At 42.4% G+C, this 17,046-nt stretch overlaps 1 protein-coding gene across 3 annotated transcripts in view; it reads left to right on the top strand.

Moving 5' to 3' along the window:
• ITPK1 (inositol-tetrakisphosphate 1-kinase) overlaps positions 1-17,046 on the top strand; it is a 177,374-nt gene that overhangs the window by 118,798 nt on the left and 41,530 nt on the right. For all 3 annotated transcript variants that reach the window (XR_008596593.1, XR_008596592.1, XM_054972977.1), the window contains exons 3-4: positions 1,075-1,200; positions 12,625-12,742. Coding sequence is in view for 1 of the 3 variants with exons in the window: in XM_054972977.1 (XP_054828952.1) it covers positions 1,075-1,200; positions 12,625-12,742 (244 nt within the window). In the remaining 2 variants the exon portion in view is untranslated. The remainder of the gene's footprint in view (positions 1-1,074; positions 1,201-12,624; positions 12,743-17,046) is intronic.

Below are 17,046 nucleotides of genomic sequence, written 5' to 3' on the forward strand. Positions count from 1 at the left end.
GAAAAGGTTGGGCAGAACTTGCAAGCATCCTTATTAGCCCCTGTGCCTTTTGTCCTCTGTTAGGTGAGGCTCTCTCAGTTTCAAAGGACCAGTGCCTGAGGCGTGAGCCTCTTGGCACCAGCTGAAGGCTGTCACAACGGCTCTTGGCCCGTGGCTCTTAGCATAGGGCATGAAGCTGGGGGCCCACTGTACGCAATGACTACAAGCCCCGCCCCCCAGCTATAAAAGATGGAGATCCACACCAGAAACCGTAACTCGGACACCAGGATCAGAAGGCTCCTGTTGGGCAATGTTAACTTCAGTATATCATGACTGTAGCCCTGGACTGTTGTATGGTTATCTGGCGACACTGGCTTGTTGAATGTGAGGTCCCTGAGGAGTCTCTTTACTGTTGTGGGGGCTATCTCTACCTGGAGCGGGATGTATGGTGATTACACTATTCCAGCATAGACGGGAGCTGGTAGATGTGGGGATGGGGTTTATCAAAGATGGCCCATGTCAGGCAAGGTTGCTCACTGCCTACCCAACCTCATCAGCATCCCTAGCGTTTATGATTCGAGGTCCTCTTCTTCCCAATTTCTCTCTAATGCTGTGCAGGGCCAGAACAGCGAGACACAAATCTGCCCGCCTGGCCACATTGTTGCAGGGGGAGGGAATTGATATGGCTTGCATAACAGAGACATGATTGAAAGATAATGTAGATATGCTCCTTCTTGGTAGTTTCCGCATTGTTAAAAATGTCATGCTAATTAGTTTCACTTTGTTTCAGAAAGGTTTCATCTCTGTATTTGGATTTAAGTTTGTTTTCACGTTTTCTGCAACCATACCCTTTTGTGTCTGCTTATTGAAAGTTCTAACTGTTGGTCATATTGTATTTTCCTCGGTGAATGTCCTGGCTGTTGCTTATATTGTATTGCCTTGCTCTGTGTAATCCATTTTGGGACTCACTGAGAAAGGCAGACAGTAAATAACTATATAAATAAATATTCCTCTGTTTCCACCTTAAAAACAAATTGATTTTGATCTTTCATGGAATAAATTTCTTTTTTCTGTATTTTTATGTGATTCTTACAGCTTGACCTTACCAGACCGATCGAAGATCAGGGCCCACTAGATGTGATCATACACAAATTAACAGATGTCATCATTGAAGCTGACCAAAACGACAGCCAGTCATTGGAGTTGGTTCACAGGTTCCAGGTGAGTGACAAGGTTTATTTATTTATTTTTGCTTCATTATTATTTATAGTAGAGGGAGATGGCAAGATGTTAGTGACTACTGCTCACTTGCCCCTGTATTATGGAGCAAAGAATCTGATGCCATGTCTGTAGACCATTCATGCCATGCTCAAAAATCCCTTTACTTGCAGTAGCAGTATATTGGCTGTTTAATCCCATGGCCTTTGACAATGAATGAATTAGCCTGTGTTTTAACAGCATTCTAATCAGCTCTTGCTGTATGCCCAGTAAATATTTCCAGAGAGAATATTCCTCAACACTATAGCACATAGGTAGATTTGGTACCCTGTGAAGGGGATGCAAATCACATAGCTTGGCTGCCTGCTCTCGAACAGCATGTATAGATCTAGTCCTGTAACTGCATCTACAGAAATACTCAACTGAGGAACTATATAAAGGGTAACTTTGTGTGTTTACTATAAACATTTTAAAAACTGAGAAGTTTGTTCTCTTATGCAGAACTGCACAATAAATGGCATGTCCCGCATGAGGGAACTCTCCTTTCTCTCCCATAACTTCTAAATATCACTTGCCCTTTGGAAATGTCGCACTATCTCCGCCCAGTACTATTGGCTGTTGGCTGTGAGGAAGCATGGTTTGGGTTTGCAATCTTAAAAGTTATAGAGGAGAAGGGAGAGAACAACATGAGGGGGCTGGTTTGGGACACATTCTCACATCACACTAAATAGGTGACTCTCCCTTAAATTCTAGCAGTTATCCATGAAGTTCTCCAGTGTCTGTAATAAAAGTCATGTGAGGTTAGGCACCATTACCCCTGGCCCTGTCAGAGATGGAGGCAAGACACCAAAGGCGGCCCTGGTTGTTGATTCTGCTGGAACCACTTCTCGCCTGGCTCCTCCCCTTCCAGAATGGGCTCCCATTGTTTCAATATGGAATGTTATAGAAGAGTTGGTGCTTCTTGTATTTCTTTCTTTATGTTTCCTAGCAGTTTCTTTTGTATCATGTCTCAGAGACATTTTTTTAAACTGTAAAGCATCTTGAGGAGGAGAAATGCTTTAGGAGAAAGGTGATATATAAATGTGGTAAATAATTAAGTTGGCAACTAAAGGCATGTACTTTGTTCCCTTTTAAAAAGCAGAGCATATGATTTGTTCTCATGGCATTTCCTTGCACTGGAAAAAAATTGTATTTTTTCCCAAAATTACATAAGGGGCAGGGAATGGAGAATAAAAATTTAGTTGGGGAGGGGCCATGGCTCAGTGCTTTGTATGCAGAAGGTTTCAGGTTCAATCCCTGACATCTCTAGTTGAAAGGATCAGGTAGTAGATGATGTCATAGATCTTTTTCTGAGATCCTAAAGAGCTGCTCCATGTCACAGTAGCCACTATTGATCTTGATAGACCAGGCATCTGACTCAGTACAGGGCAGCTTCGTGTGTGTTCAGTGCTTGCTCTGAATATTGAGGGTGGCTTCTTTTGCAAGTTTCAGATGCAGCATTTTATGTTACTAAGCTGCTTTTTGCACAACATCCAGGGAGATAAATGTCAAAGCGAAACCTACTTAAATGAGGGGAGCCATTCCAGTTACTAGCCATTATTGAGCAATCTTTATATACAAAGCAGAAGTATGCTCTTGTGACTTTAAAATGCTCAGTCTTGGCTGTGTGAGCATTGTACATTCAATAGCTTAGCTTGGAAGTAAGACTTTAGTTCTCACATTTTGTATGGAGGGACCTTTTTTTTAAAAGGGAGGATCTTTGCATAATTGTTGCAGCCAAACTTCAAATACACAAAGCAAAGGAATTATTGTTCTCAGAGATTAGTCGACTCTTGTTATTTCAAAGTGGATTTCTTAATAAATGCACTTGAATCTATATATGGTTTAAGTACCCTCTTACCTAACTATTTAAGGCAAGCACACAAAGAAGGCATTTCTGTTCTCGGTGGCCAAGGATAGTGGCCTTTGAGGAGGAGCTGTAGGACTGTCCTGTATATTTGGGCTAATTCTCATCAGCACCCAAACATTCCTCCCTCTCAGTTAGTTACTTAGATGCATTATCTCCCAGGAGTCTTCTCTGGGACATACCCCAGTATGTTTGCGTTCTGCCTAGCCTGTTCTCAAGGTCTCCTGCTAGCTGTTGAAATTGTTGCTGCAGAAGAGGCCGGCACCACATCGTGCAACACTAATTGACAATAACCTGCACTTCTCACACAAGGAGAAGCCCTCTGCTAAGGGCTGCACACTTATGCAATGATCGGCAGTAATAAATGCTCAGAAAAGCCCAGTGATGTAAAAATAGCATTCGACCTCTGAATTAACTGACAGATGGGGCTTTCCCCTGGGCTTATTACTGGATAATGAATTGTGTTCTAATTAGCAGGTGAATTCACGCTAATAAAACATTGCTGCCAACCTCAAAAAAAATTATTTGAATGCTATCACAATTTTTGTGGTACAGGTTCTTGACAGTCACTGTCACTGAATTGCTGTTTTATATAGAGGCTTTTCTTTGCAAAACACATTGGGTTGTAGGTGCCTTTTTCATACTTCTGCTGTTTTCACCTGCTAGTCTCAGATTAAGCAGGTGTAAGGATTTGTGTTCCTGCAGTTGGGCATGAAGCTCACTCTCCTAACACCCATGCTACATCAGAATTAAGAAAAACAGGACCAAAAGGGGGACTGCATCACATTGCTGACAATATACCCGCACCGTTAGGTAGATTGCTTTCATTTACATTAGGGCTTGGATCCAGCAGTGCACATGCAGGTTCCTGTGCCATGCCTAGCATTTCCTCCCTGTGTATCACAGTTTCCAGAAATTGGATCTTGAACCAGTGGTAGTGTGCTAGTGAGTGACTACCACAGTCGTTTTCTTCCATAAGTCACCTCGGGTGCAGGACTCTGAAGAGGTAGCATAGAAAGCTCCTAAATAAATAAGCTTGATTTTATTTTTAAAATTTAAAGAGACATTCTGAGAATGCTGTGCTGAGCATGATTACACAGGTGCATAGCAATTGCTCTGACGCATAGTGTACATCCTGCTCGGATTATATCAGTGAGTGTTGATAGATATGCTCTGAATGTGCCAACATCACACAAAATATGCTGTTAGCTCCATGGCCAGTCCTTCTGTGGTCATTGGGTTGTTTTAGTTTTAGTTTTGGTCATTAGGCTCTCATTCTTAAAATGCCCAGTCGCCCTTGATTGAATCACTTGCCTTTCTGATCTTGTTCCTGTGCACTGTGCTGCCTTCACTCAGCTGATCAGACATAATTGCTTTTTAGTATTGTCTTTGTCATAACAATTGATTTTTTTTGGCTGTAGCTTTACAGTCTAGTCTTATATAGAGTTACTCCAGTCTTAAGACCATTGAAATCAATGGACTTATACAGGAGTAACTCTGCATAGGATAGCACCCCATTAATAACCTAACATGACCTTTATGATGTAGCTAATCACCCTGTCTGTCTCCATTCAAGTAATTTATGTCCAGTTTAATTAATTGCTGCCTTTTCTTGGACACGATGTGTTCTTTTTGGAATGCTATTTATCTATTATACAAATACAGATAGACAGATATATGGAGGGTCAGTACTTGACTGTAAATGAAATATGTGCTGGGGAATATCAGATCTCTTTCTGGATATGCAACATCTGAGAATATGTTTTTCATAAAGATGTAATACTCTTTTATTAATTAGGCCTTTTATTTAGTTGCTTGCAATGCATTTGCCTCTTGTTAATGTAAATTCTATATATGACTCTGATATTTTTTCCTTCACTGTGATCTGAATTGACTTTAAAAGGCATTCCCCCCTTATAACATTTCCAGGCAAACTGCAAAGAGAATGTTAATGTAGCCATTGGTTATTTAATGTATTTGATTGATTGCCTAGCACATTTTGAAATGTAACCATTGTACAATGTTGTCTCCTGGCTATGAAAAGCCAATTGAAATAATTTGGACATTGCCCTGGAAGAAGCTCAGGCTGGGCTTTGTTTAGTCTTTGAGTCTTCAAGGTCAGATACTTCACAACTGAGATGTTGAATGCCTCGTTTGTAGGCATCACCATCTTGCTGTTGGTCTTTGGTCATTTGATAGGTTAACCGCTGCTAGATATGGGTGTCTGGACTAAATGGATCCTCAGTTTGATCCATGCTTGGCTTTAATTGTTTGGCTATTGCTGAGCACAGTCCATCAAAAAGTATGAGCTGTAGAAACAATAAGAAACATTCAACTCTGTCCATGGAGACATCCAATTAGTTGCCGTGCCTATATTCTGCTCCCACCAACACACTCTGCTGTACGCAGTATGTTTTTCCCTACATAAATTTCCATGTAGGAAAATATGTAAACTGGAATGAAGGAAAACCAGCACTAATGATTTACATCATAAGGATAGCAACTGGATAGCTCCGTAACTTCCATTCATTCATTAGGCAACTTATTATAATTATAGAAAAATAATGCGAGAATAAGCCTCAAAACAGCCTCAACTACAAAAATGTTAATTTTTACAGCTTATTCTCTGGTTATTAAAAACCTAAAGGATGGGGTGCTCATGAAAAAGCAAAGAACTAGCAGTGACTCTGCAATTGTTTATTTTCATGGTGGTTAACTGGGTTCCAGGGAATCCTGAGGTTTCTCACTGAGGTGTGAGGTAATGACAGATAAGTTTGTTGTGCCTTTCCTGCTTTCCCCCTGCACTGTGCAGCCACAAAAAATAATTGTGTGTGGGTTAGAACAACTCTAGAATTCTCTGCAACATGTAAGGTGGAAGAATACCTGCCTTTCACGGTGAAGGTCTCAGGTTTAATTCCCAGCATCTCTAGTTAAAAGGATCAGTTAGTAGGTGATGTAAAAGACCTCTGCCTGAAACCCTGGAGAAACTACGGCCAGTCCTGACCTTGATAGACCAATGATCTGATTCAGTATAAGAATCAGAATCAGAATAAGAGCGGTCAGATTCATTATGTTCATGTGTGCATAGGGGGTTACTTGACAAGAAAGTCAGTGTGAACAGGATTCCCTGAAGAGGACTGAAAGACTGGTTTATTTAATTTTGTATGAAAATCATACTAAATGTGGTTTATTTTTTAAACCATTTATTCACTCATAATTACAATCTGTATCCTCCTTTTCAGTAACTAAATTTACAAAGTTTATATTGGATTGAAGTAAAATGCTATCATTAGAACTAACCTAAGACAAACACAGAACAGACAGAGCAGGGTTCCTGAAAGCATTGGTGCAATACAAAGCCCATTTCTCGAAGGCATGGTGGAGCACAAATGTCTGTCTGCCTCCAAGACTGAGGACCTCATGTGCCTACTAGAGGAATGGCATTCCGCACTGCTGGGGTAACTATTGAATAGGCCCTGCTTCTCATAGATGCCAGTCTCACATGTACTGTCAGCAATTTGATTATCCCCTCAGTCCCAGTGTACGATTCAGCCCTTAGGCTCAGAGGAGTTAGCCATGTTAGTCTGTAGTTGCAAAACAGTAAAAAGTCCAGGAGCACCTTTAAGACTAACCACCTTTATTGAGGCATAAGCTTTCAAGAACCACAGCTCTCTTCATCAGATGCACGCAATGGTCACCTCCAGATTGGACTACTGTAATTCAGTCTACGCAGGGCTGCCCTTGAAACTGACCCGGAAATGCAACTGGTCCAGAATGCAGTGGTGTGTGTCATCATGGGAACCCCGTTTAGGACACATATTAGACCTGTACTGCAGCAGCTGCACTAGCTCCCGGTTGAATTCTGGATCAAGTTCAAGGTGTTGGTGTTAACCTTTAAGGCCCTTAACAGATTGGGACCTGCATATCTTTGGGACCGTCTCTCCCTGTATGTTCCCTGGAGGGCGTTATGCTCTGCAGATCAACATGTGCTGGTGCTCCCTGACCCCAAGGATGTTCGCTTGGTTTCAGCCAGGGCCAGAGCCTTTTCGGCTCTGGCTCCAGCCTGGTGGAATGCTCTCCCAGTTGAAACCCAGGCCCTCTGGAACTGATTACAGTTCTGCTGGGCCTGTAAAACGGAGATGTTCCTCCAGGCCTATGAGAGTGGTTGAGGAGCTGGCGAACTATCCTGCTGGTCCCTTGCCTGTTTTGCTTTTTTCTGCTCCCACTTTTTAAAGAGATCTGCTGAGTTTATTCTTATGATTTTAACTGTTATTTATTGTGTTTTAAATTTGGTTTTTATGATGTTGTAACACGCCCTGAGCCTGCTTGTGGGGAAGGTGGGATATAAATCCAATTAAATAAATAAAGAGACGTATAAATAAATCAGATGCTGAAGTGAATTGAGAGTATGCAGTATTATGTCTGATTCTCTCAATGGATTTCCCCTCTGTCAAGGGGGACGCTGTGGCTGAACACGATAGCACATACTTTGCATTCAGAAAGGACCTTATTTCAGTCCCTGGTGCCTCCATTCAAAGGGTCTCAGGTAGCACATTTTGGAGGGAGGTCTTTTTCCTACCTGAGTCTTGGGCAAGTTACCATCAGTCAGAATAGATAATACTGGGCTATATGGACCCACTGGTTTGTCTCAGCATAAGGTATTCATATGTTCCTTCTTCATGACCCAAGCAAGAAGCACATCATGGCTACTGAAGGTAAGACAGTATCATGATGTGGGTGGTTTGCCAGAGTAGCAGGGCTGTTAAGTGGTTTGTGATGTGAATAAAGAATAGTTAGTACTGGACTGGCCAGCATGTTACGAAGTTTGAGAGCAACTCCCCTGGAATACAGGACTAAACTTAGCTAGAGATTTACGTTTTGATGCTTTATATATGCTTCCTCCCCTCCCTGAACTGTGTTTTCTTTTTGTTACTTTTTGCAGTCTAGAAACTAGCACTTCGTTTCCTGCTGTTCCATTAAATGGAATGTCATATGATGGGTTGTATAGCCTATGCTGCAGAGTAGCAGTGAGATCCTTCCCATGAGCATTAAAATAAAACTAGTGTTAACGGTAGGATTGTTGTTACTCTAAAATCTTTGTTGCTTGTGAAAATAGTTGAGCCTGTTTCCTAAGACATGTAGACTTTAACAGGCTGCATAAGGTGGTAGGTATTCCTAACCCGCTTTACTCCCTAGGCCTAATTGAGAGATACAGAGTTAGAGGAATCCAAGGTCAAGCTAAAAATAAGTAATGCCTTAATATAGCCATTTTAGTTTGCTGTTGCTCAAAGGGGCATTTTCCTTGCTCGCATTTGGAAAACAAAATTACATATTTTTCTTGGTGAAGTGGTCATGCATTTTTTCATTTATAGCAAATTGCATAATCCAGGAAAAGTTCTATATCTCAGTCCCCCCCCCTCCCTAAATGAAGGAAGACCATGGCTAAAGAAAGCTTGATCCTACTAGCACAACAGCTTCCTAGCAAAACCAAAACTTGCATAATATTCTTTCTGAATTGCATTTGTAATCTGTCCATAGTTGGCACGGTAGTTCAAGAGTGCTATTACTATGTGGTCTGAGCAGAATGGCTGCTGCAAGAATGAATGAAAAGTGACAATTGGGTTGGTATCTCTAAGGTGCCTTTAAGAACAAGGATCTTATTTGACCAGTTCTAGTTTAATCAGACTGGAGATAAGGGGCTGCATCTCTGTGGAACACCAAGTGAAGTTGCTGCCATATCACTCCTGATAACCATATGGGCAGTATGATGGTTAGCACCTGGTTAGCACCACTTTTGCTGTATATTGCAACTGCACAGCTTTGTACCACCACTGATTTTGTTAGGGGCCTAGTCCTGATGTGATGGGGGAAAGAGGAGGGAGAAGGGAGAGCTCTGAGGTATAAGTCTCTCTGAACAAAATGCTCTCCTGTGGGCCTCTCCTTCTGTTTAAACCCCAGCCACCAGAATATCAATAAAAAGGAGGTCCACAGGCTTTTATTAATTTGGTAGTAGTGTGCAGCTTTATGTTCCCTAAAGGGCTTTTTTATTTGTGATCCTAATAGCGGGTACTTGATAGTGAGGTGATTAGAAACCTCTTTCCCACAGCTATTTTTGACTGGACAGACAGCACAAAGTTGGAGCAGAACAACTAAAGATTTGTTTACAGGAAATAAGTTGTAGAAACATTTATAGATTTTGTGTGGAATACATTGTAAGAACCAAGGTACAACTGGCTCACGCTGCACTCCCCAGAGGTTATTCTCCCCACCCCACCCCCCGGAGTTAATTAGTTGAACCCGAGCCTAAGCTAACAACATAAATGCTTCCTCCCCACACCCAGACAGGTCTCCTCAGCAGGTAAGATTCCTTTGTAACCTCTTTATTACAGCTGACAAGCTTCCACTCAAGTACTAGGCACCTCTTCTAAACTCTCAGAGAACCTGGCCTCAGAACCAGCAGAAGTTAGATTTTGGACTGATCCTTTCAGGGTACTTGTTTATTTCCTTTAAAAAAGTATTTGACTGTACCCTGACCCCAACTAAAAAGCCCCAAAGGAAAAGCCTAACTCAGCTTGCTGTGTTATCCACAGCCACAATCTCCCTGTCCAAAGGAAAAATTATAAATCCTCCCTTTTAAAACTAAGGTGGCTCACTCCCCCCCCCCAACCAGTGACATTCCATGGGCTCTGATTGGCTGGCCAGTCTCTGGGGCTGCTTGAGGGCAGAACCCCCAGGATTGGTTCAGAGCCCTGGAGATAGGTGGAAATTTGGAGTTGCCTGTCACAGCAGAAGTATTAAGTGTTAAGGTGGAATGCATACTTGCATGTCAAGCTACCTAAACACCTCTTTAATAGGGCAGTAAGTATTGCTAATGTAGTATATAATCTCATGATCCATCTGTATTATTAAATTGAAGATGGAGAGAGTAGCCTTGGGATGATGGCTACTTCTGGTCATTTATGAATGGGGCTTAAATCGTTCCTGGCTTGGTATCTTTTGGTGTTCTTGGTGCTGGGCAGAGGAGGTTTGCAGCCACAAGAAATAAAGCCTGTGTCTGGGAATTTTTCAAGAAGGGGGCATTGCATCTGGTATGGTTGTGGCCTTGAGGCAGGCCCAGGAGCTACTGCTGTTGGCTCTGAAGTCCAGATCAGCTTTGGCAGAGGCAACTGGCCTTCTAGAACTTGTCTCCATTTTTTACTGATAGACACTGGCAGATTCTCTGGTTGGTAGAGAAGGGAAGGGCCAGAGGTGCTCTCCTCTCTGCAAATTATTGTTGGCCCTCAGAACTCTTAGGTGTGATGGAGAATATCCCAATGACCGTTTCTGTTCCTTTTCTGCTAAGATCTCTGTCTCTCACCTGGCACACTGTGCCTCTCTTGTGGCATTCCAGGAACGATCAACCAGGAGTTTCCCTATGGGCCTCCTGCCAGCCAACAGGCTTGATAATGTGTATTACCAAACAAAGGACAATCCTACCCACAAATCTTTTGGATTTTTTTGGCTTTTATTGTGTTAAAGATTAGATAGGAAGAAAACACACACACATTGTATCTGGGTCAGGCTGATCGTAAGCTAGGAGCATAGTCATCTCAAAAAGTTTTATGTGAAGGTGAGTGTAAATAGGATAGGTACACCTGATAAAGCCAAGCAGAGGAGGTGGCAACAGGGCAGGTAAAGCAGTTACACTAGTTAGGAGGGCTTATTGAGTAGGCCCAACTTTCCGTAGCTGTCAGTAAAGAGACCAACAGTGATGCTTTTAATCAAGTTGGAATACAGGGTATGCAATCTGTGGAAATACCCCAGAGCTCACTGCTCAGATGATTCCAGTTTTTATTGTTTTAATTTTTTTCTCCCATCTCTTGCTCTCTTAACCATATTTAAGGGACAAGTTGATTTATGGTTCACTTTGTGGGTTTGCTTAACAATGTAGATCCGGATTAATCATTATCATAGGTCGTAGCATACTGGCAGCCCTAAGACACTGCATGACACACTGCACTTTATGTACTATGGAAGCCTTTGTGTGCCAACTTAGCAGTGCGGTTGCTGTTTTATTCAGACAAAGGAGTAATTGTAGGGGATGGGAGACGAGTCATAGCTCATTGGCAGAGCATATGCCTTGCCTGCAGAAGGTCCCAGATTTGAGCCCAGTCTTTCCATTTAAAGCAAAAAACAAAAATAGCTGAGGACGTACAGCTGGAAAAGACCTTCACCTGAGCCCCTGGGAAACCACTACCTGTTGTCATAGACTGTTCTGGACTAGAAGAACTGGTGATATTGGCCTGGGTTTGTTTACTTCATTTATACCCCACCTTTCCAGTGGGGAACCCAAAGCAACTTACATTGTCCTGCATTTTATCTTCACAACTACACTGCAAGGTAGTTTAGGCTAAATGACTGTGACTCGCCCAAGATCACCCAGCACATTTCCATGGCAGAGTAGGGGTTTGAACTTTGGTTTCCCAGATCCTAGTCCAGCACTTTAACCACTACATCACTCCGTTCACAGCAGATGCGACGTGGGCACTCACAATATGGTTAAGCCTGCCACTGCCAGTTTTCATGATGACCCTCATAAGGTGTCCATCGGCACTTTGAGCTATAGAGATGGAATTAACTTCAGAGCTGCTCAGACATTTAGCCGTTGTGGAGATTGCCTCAGTAATGGCCCAGAGGAACTTTCATTATTTCATCTTTTCCTGAGGTGTTCAGCATGTTCATTTTGCCAAGGATTTTAAGGAGGAGTTTTAAGTGTTTGATCTTCTTTCTTCATCCACTGGGCATTTAGGGTAGAAGGACAAAAATATTCTCTAGCCCACAACCTTCCATTTTTAGAATGTGGCTACCAGTCATAGCATTATTAACCTATGCTGCTGCTCAGGGGTCATTTCGTAGAAAAAGAGCTGGAGGAACTCATTAGCATAACTCATTAGCATATGCCATGCCCCTTGCCATCGCCAGAAGTGTGTTATTAGCATGCCTGATTTGCATATGCCACACCCCCTGACATCACCTATCCTGGCTGTTTTGGACCCAATCCAGGCCATTCAGGGCCAAAATTGGGCCCAAAATGGCAAAAGGGGGCTGAAAATGGCCAAAAAGGGACCCAAAATGGTCAGGATTGGACCACTGCTGAGTGGGAGAGTGATCCACCACCCGTCAGAGGCCCAATCTAGTCCGTTTCAGCCCCAATCCAGGCTGAAACGGGTCCAAAAGGGCCAAGAGTCAGGTGGGCGGGACCACCTGACATGTGACCTCTTTGTGGAACTGCTGGAACTGCGTTCCTGCACGTTCCCCCTCAAAATGAGCCCTGCTGCTACTTTCCTCAAAATCTCAAAGGTGTATTTGGCAAACTGCCAAGAAACCTGAAATCTGAGAGAGATTATTGTTAGGTAAGTGAACCTGGGGCTACCTTCTTTGTTACATGACATTCGTCCCTTCGTATATTCATTCTCTATATTTCCAATGGATTTGCCACAATGACTAGTAACATTTTATGCTGTATTTCATCTTTCTCTTAGGAGTATATTGATGCTCATCCTGAAACGATCATTCTGGACCCCTTGCCTGCTATCAGGACACTGCTGGATCGATCAAAGTCTTATGAGCTTATTAGACAGATAGAGGCCTATATGCAAGGTAAGCCTCTTCTTGCATTTTCATCAAGCTGGATGGTGTATTTGCATGTTTAGGGAAGTGGGGGGGAATGTTTGTGGTCTGGTCCAAAATACTGTCTGCTTTTGTACACAGTTGACAAGTTCACTTCTGTCAAAGCAAATTGCTCATGATTTGGAATAATATATATTTTCGGCACATCCAAGTGAGAGGCCTTTTAGGATGACTAGGCCATTCCTGTGGAAGACCATGGATTGGATCCTGTGGTGCCATTCTGTTGGTGCTGTAGTAACTCTTTGGTTGGAACAGCTTTTTTGTGGAGGAGAAGGAAATCTTTGCCCATTTCCCCTCTCTTGCTGCAGGCTCCCAGTCCCCGTCCCCACCTGTTTCTTCAGGCCAGCAACCCAAAAGACATGATAGGGAGGCCAAGAGAGCTGCTGTGAGGAGAAGGTAACAGGGAATTCACAGTTTTGTGGACCTTTTCAAAAAAGAATTTTGTAATTGTATTTTATAGTACAATTAGAATTTCTTACACACGATCAGTAAAACAGATGCTATGTTGCTTGCTTTACCCAGAATGACTTTTCTGTCCATTATTCTCATAGTGAAGATAACTAATATTGGGACTGGATTGATCTTAACCCAGAATGTCCATCCTTTTGTGGACCCCAGCTCTGAACTGGGCCTAGGGAGCTACAGATATTACTGTTTTTGGTATGAAGCAACACAAACATGCTTCATCTGAATGGAACTTGTTTAGAGCAAGAGGAAGTCTAAAGAGGGGGATGCTGGTGGTTTTAGACCCGTCATTTATTTATTTTTATTTCTTTTGTACCCCATCATTCTCCCCAATGGGGACCGAATGCAGCTTACGTCATTCTCCTGTTCTCCATTTTTCCTCACAACAAACCCTGTGAGGTAGGCTGAGAGTTTGTGATGGGCCCAAGGTCACCCAGCGAGCTTCCATGGCAGAACAAGGAGCTGAACCAGGGGTCACTCAGATCCTAGTCCATCACTCTAGCCACTACAGCACACTGGCTCTGCCATCAGATGGCTCATCTTGCAGAAAGCGTTTGAGCCAAACCAATTGGTACCAAATAAATGAAAACATTTCCCAACAAGGAAATGCAAGGGCAGCGAGCTAATTTATGCTTGCCTGTGGAAACTTATGGATTCGATCGGATTCCGGAATGCTCTGCAGGAACTGATGCTCCATGGCGGTTCATTGGATGAGCTGGTGGAGAACTGGCAGGTCCAGCTCTCCGAAACCATCAACAATATTGCACCCAGTATACTGATGACACCCAATTCTATCTGTTGATGGACGGACGACCTGACTCAGCCCCAGATGTCCTGGAGCATGCTTTTGAAGTCGTGACTGGATGGTTGAAGCAGAGTCAGCCTAAATGAAACCCTACGAACATGGAGGGTTCTGTACTTGAGTTGCGGGCATGTGGATTCGGGACCCCAGCTTCCAACCCTTAATGGGGTTGGAACTCACACCAGTTCCGAGGGTCAGGAGCTCGGGGGTGATCTTAGATGCCTTCTTGAAAATGGAGGCTCAGATTGCAGCGGTTGTCAGGTCCTCTTTTTTTCCATCTGCGACAGACTGGGCATCTTGCCTTGTATCTCTTGACGCGCAATTTAAATACAGTGATTCAAGCAATGGTTGCCTCTAGGCTGGATTACTGTAACGTGCTCTACGTGGGGCTTCCCTTGGATCTGATCCAGCAATTACAGCTGGCAGCACAAAATGCAGCGGTGTGTGTCATCACCAGAGTGCCGAATGGTGCACATATAACACCGATATTGCGCCAGCTGCATTGGCTACCAGTGAAGTACTGAATCAGATTCAACGTTTTGGTATTAACCTATAAAGCCCTATGCGGACTGGGACCAGCGTATGTGTGGGACCATTTCTCCCCATATGTGCCCCAGAGGGCATTACGATCAGGTAATAAACAACTGTTGGTGGTTCCTATCCCCAGGGAGGCCTGCCTAGCCTCGACCAGAGCCAGGGCCTTTTCGGTCCTGGCTCCAACCTGGTGGAACTCTCTGTCGGATGAGACCAGGGCCTGGCAGGATTTGTTATCCTTTTGCCGGGCCTGTAAGACAGAGATGTTCCACTAGGCATACGGTTGAGGCGGGGCTTGGCCTCCACCAGCCAAATAGAGGAGATCGGATCCCTCCCGATTAGATACATCCACCATCTAGCTTTTTAAAAACTTTTAAATGGTAGTTCAGGTGATGAACCCTGTTACTGAGTGCTGCTATCTATTTTTTATACTATACTGTTTTGTACTGTTATCTAAACTGTTTTAATATAATTTATATTGTAAATGTTTTTTATTAAATTGTAATCTACCCCTGAGCCTGTTTGTGTGGGGAGGGTGGAATATAAATCAAAAATATAAACTAACAAACACTAAAGGATGAGCCAGCACAACTCTATAACGGACAGGAATATATTTATGCAATGCCACCCATGTTTTCATTTATTTGGCACTTTGCTACTACTGTTAATACTAAAATTTCTGAAGATATTATCTCATTACAAAAAGCGTACAATTAATGATACAAAGTAGAAGAGCTTTTAATTCATAGTTCATACCTTTGACCTTTCATTTACATATTTATTTCATGGTTTCTTCATTTGCAAAGCGGGGTGAAGTTTATCTATATGACTGTAAAAGCATTTAAGGACGAATCCATGTTCATGCAAGACTTTTTAATGTGTCCTGGCAGTGTTAATTGTTTGAGATCTGAATTACTTGTTACTTTCTTTGTCTTCTTGAGAGGACAGTTATAAGGTAAGTTTTCTGTGCTACTTGAGAAGGTAAAGGTAAACGAGGCATGAATTCCTGAACGACAGAGTACATTGCTTAAATTGCTGGTGTTTGAAATATTTAAATTTGTTTGTCTTGAGGATGTCTGTCAGCAGGGTAGGAAGAGCCAAATGCTAATTGCTGGTTTGGAACATCTAGCAAGCATCTAATAACAATTTGTGTTCAGTCCAGCAGAGTTTTCTTCCAGGGTGTGTCTCCCTAATTCCCTTTTTTGCTGGAATGTTTGTTACTTGGAGGCTGTCTTTGATATCCTTTTATGCAAATTGGCTTATGGAACACCTCACACAAGCATTTATCATGTTGCCAGAAAATTGGATGTGCATCAAGATATTTTCATAAAATACCATCCATTCAGATATGCCAGCTGAAGTAAACATATTCTCTGTGCTGCCTTGCAAATCAGTTGGGGGTTGGCCATGTTTACAGAATAAATGTATAGAAAGATTCAGCATAAATATTTTTAAAGAATGCCTTCTGGGAAGGTAGCAGTATTCTTCGGTTTCAGTGAAAGGAGCAAAGAGTGTTGCATTCGTCTGTTAGAAGGTTATGTATGTGCGTCCGTGTGTGTGCGTTCGTGTGTGTGTCCGTGTGTGTCCGTGTGTGTGTGTGTGTGTGTGTGTGTGTGTGTGCAGGCCCAAGCCAAAGGAATCAAGCATCAAGAGCAGCAATAGGAAAATGCCACAGAAAAGCATATCTTAAAGAAAAGCATACCAGAAAAGCATTCTTCGTGTTCCTGTACACCATTTGATAGGTCTTGCCTTCGTTCAGAGCTCCTTTTCTAAATTGTACTGAAGGTCCTATCTCTATAACTGTTGCTAAGTTGAGAGCAATTATGATTCAGTTGTACCAAATTGTTGGGTTTATGATAAATGTATGCAACCTTGTTGAATGGTCTGCCTGAAGAGATCAAGAAAGATCCCACTCTCCTGGCTTTCCAGCACAAACTGTGCAATCCTGAATTATTCAGAAGGTCTTTTTTCACAGGTAACAAGACGATGCTGTAAGGAAATGTTTTGGAGAGATGCATTGGTAAAGGGACTGTCTGCTATACTGCTGTGTATACTGTCTCTTACTGTAATTATGCTCCTACTGGATAGTTTCTCCACTGTATTAATATGTCATGTCAGTTTGTTTTGTTTCAGTATCGTTTCAGCTCTGTATCAGGTTCCTGTTTGTTTTTCAAATTTCTTCTGTATCGTCAAATTTCTTCTGTATTCTGAACAACTGGGGCTGTGTGATACAAATTTTTTTTAGCTTGCTGTTTTGGTGTCCACTCTTGATAATCAACTTTTGTCGTATAAAATTTATAGAGTTGACATAAAAACTGTATGCAAGCTATGCTTAATGCTGAACAAGTAAAAGTATTCTTACTTTAAAATCTAGTGGAAGAAGAATCCTAAAAATATTAGCATGTAGTGGATTTTGTGAAAGGAAAACAGTATAATCAGGTACATTCTGCAGCCAGAGTTCTTGTGATTATGT

This window comes from Eublepharis macularius, chromosome 2 (genome assembly GCF_028583425.1).
Source record: "Eublepharis macularius isolate TG4126 chromosome 2, MPM_Emac_v1.0, whole genome shotgun sequence".
Taxonomy (NCBI): domain Eukaryota; kingdom Metazoa; phylum Chordata; class Lepidosauria; order Squamata; family Eublepharidae; genus Eublepharis; species Eublepharis macularius.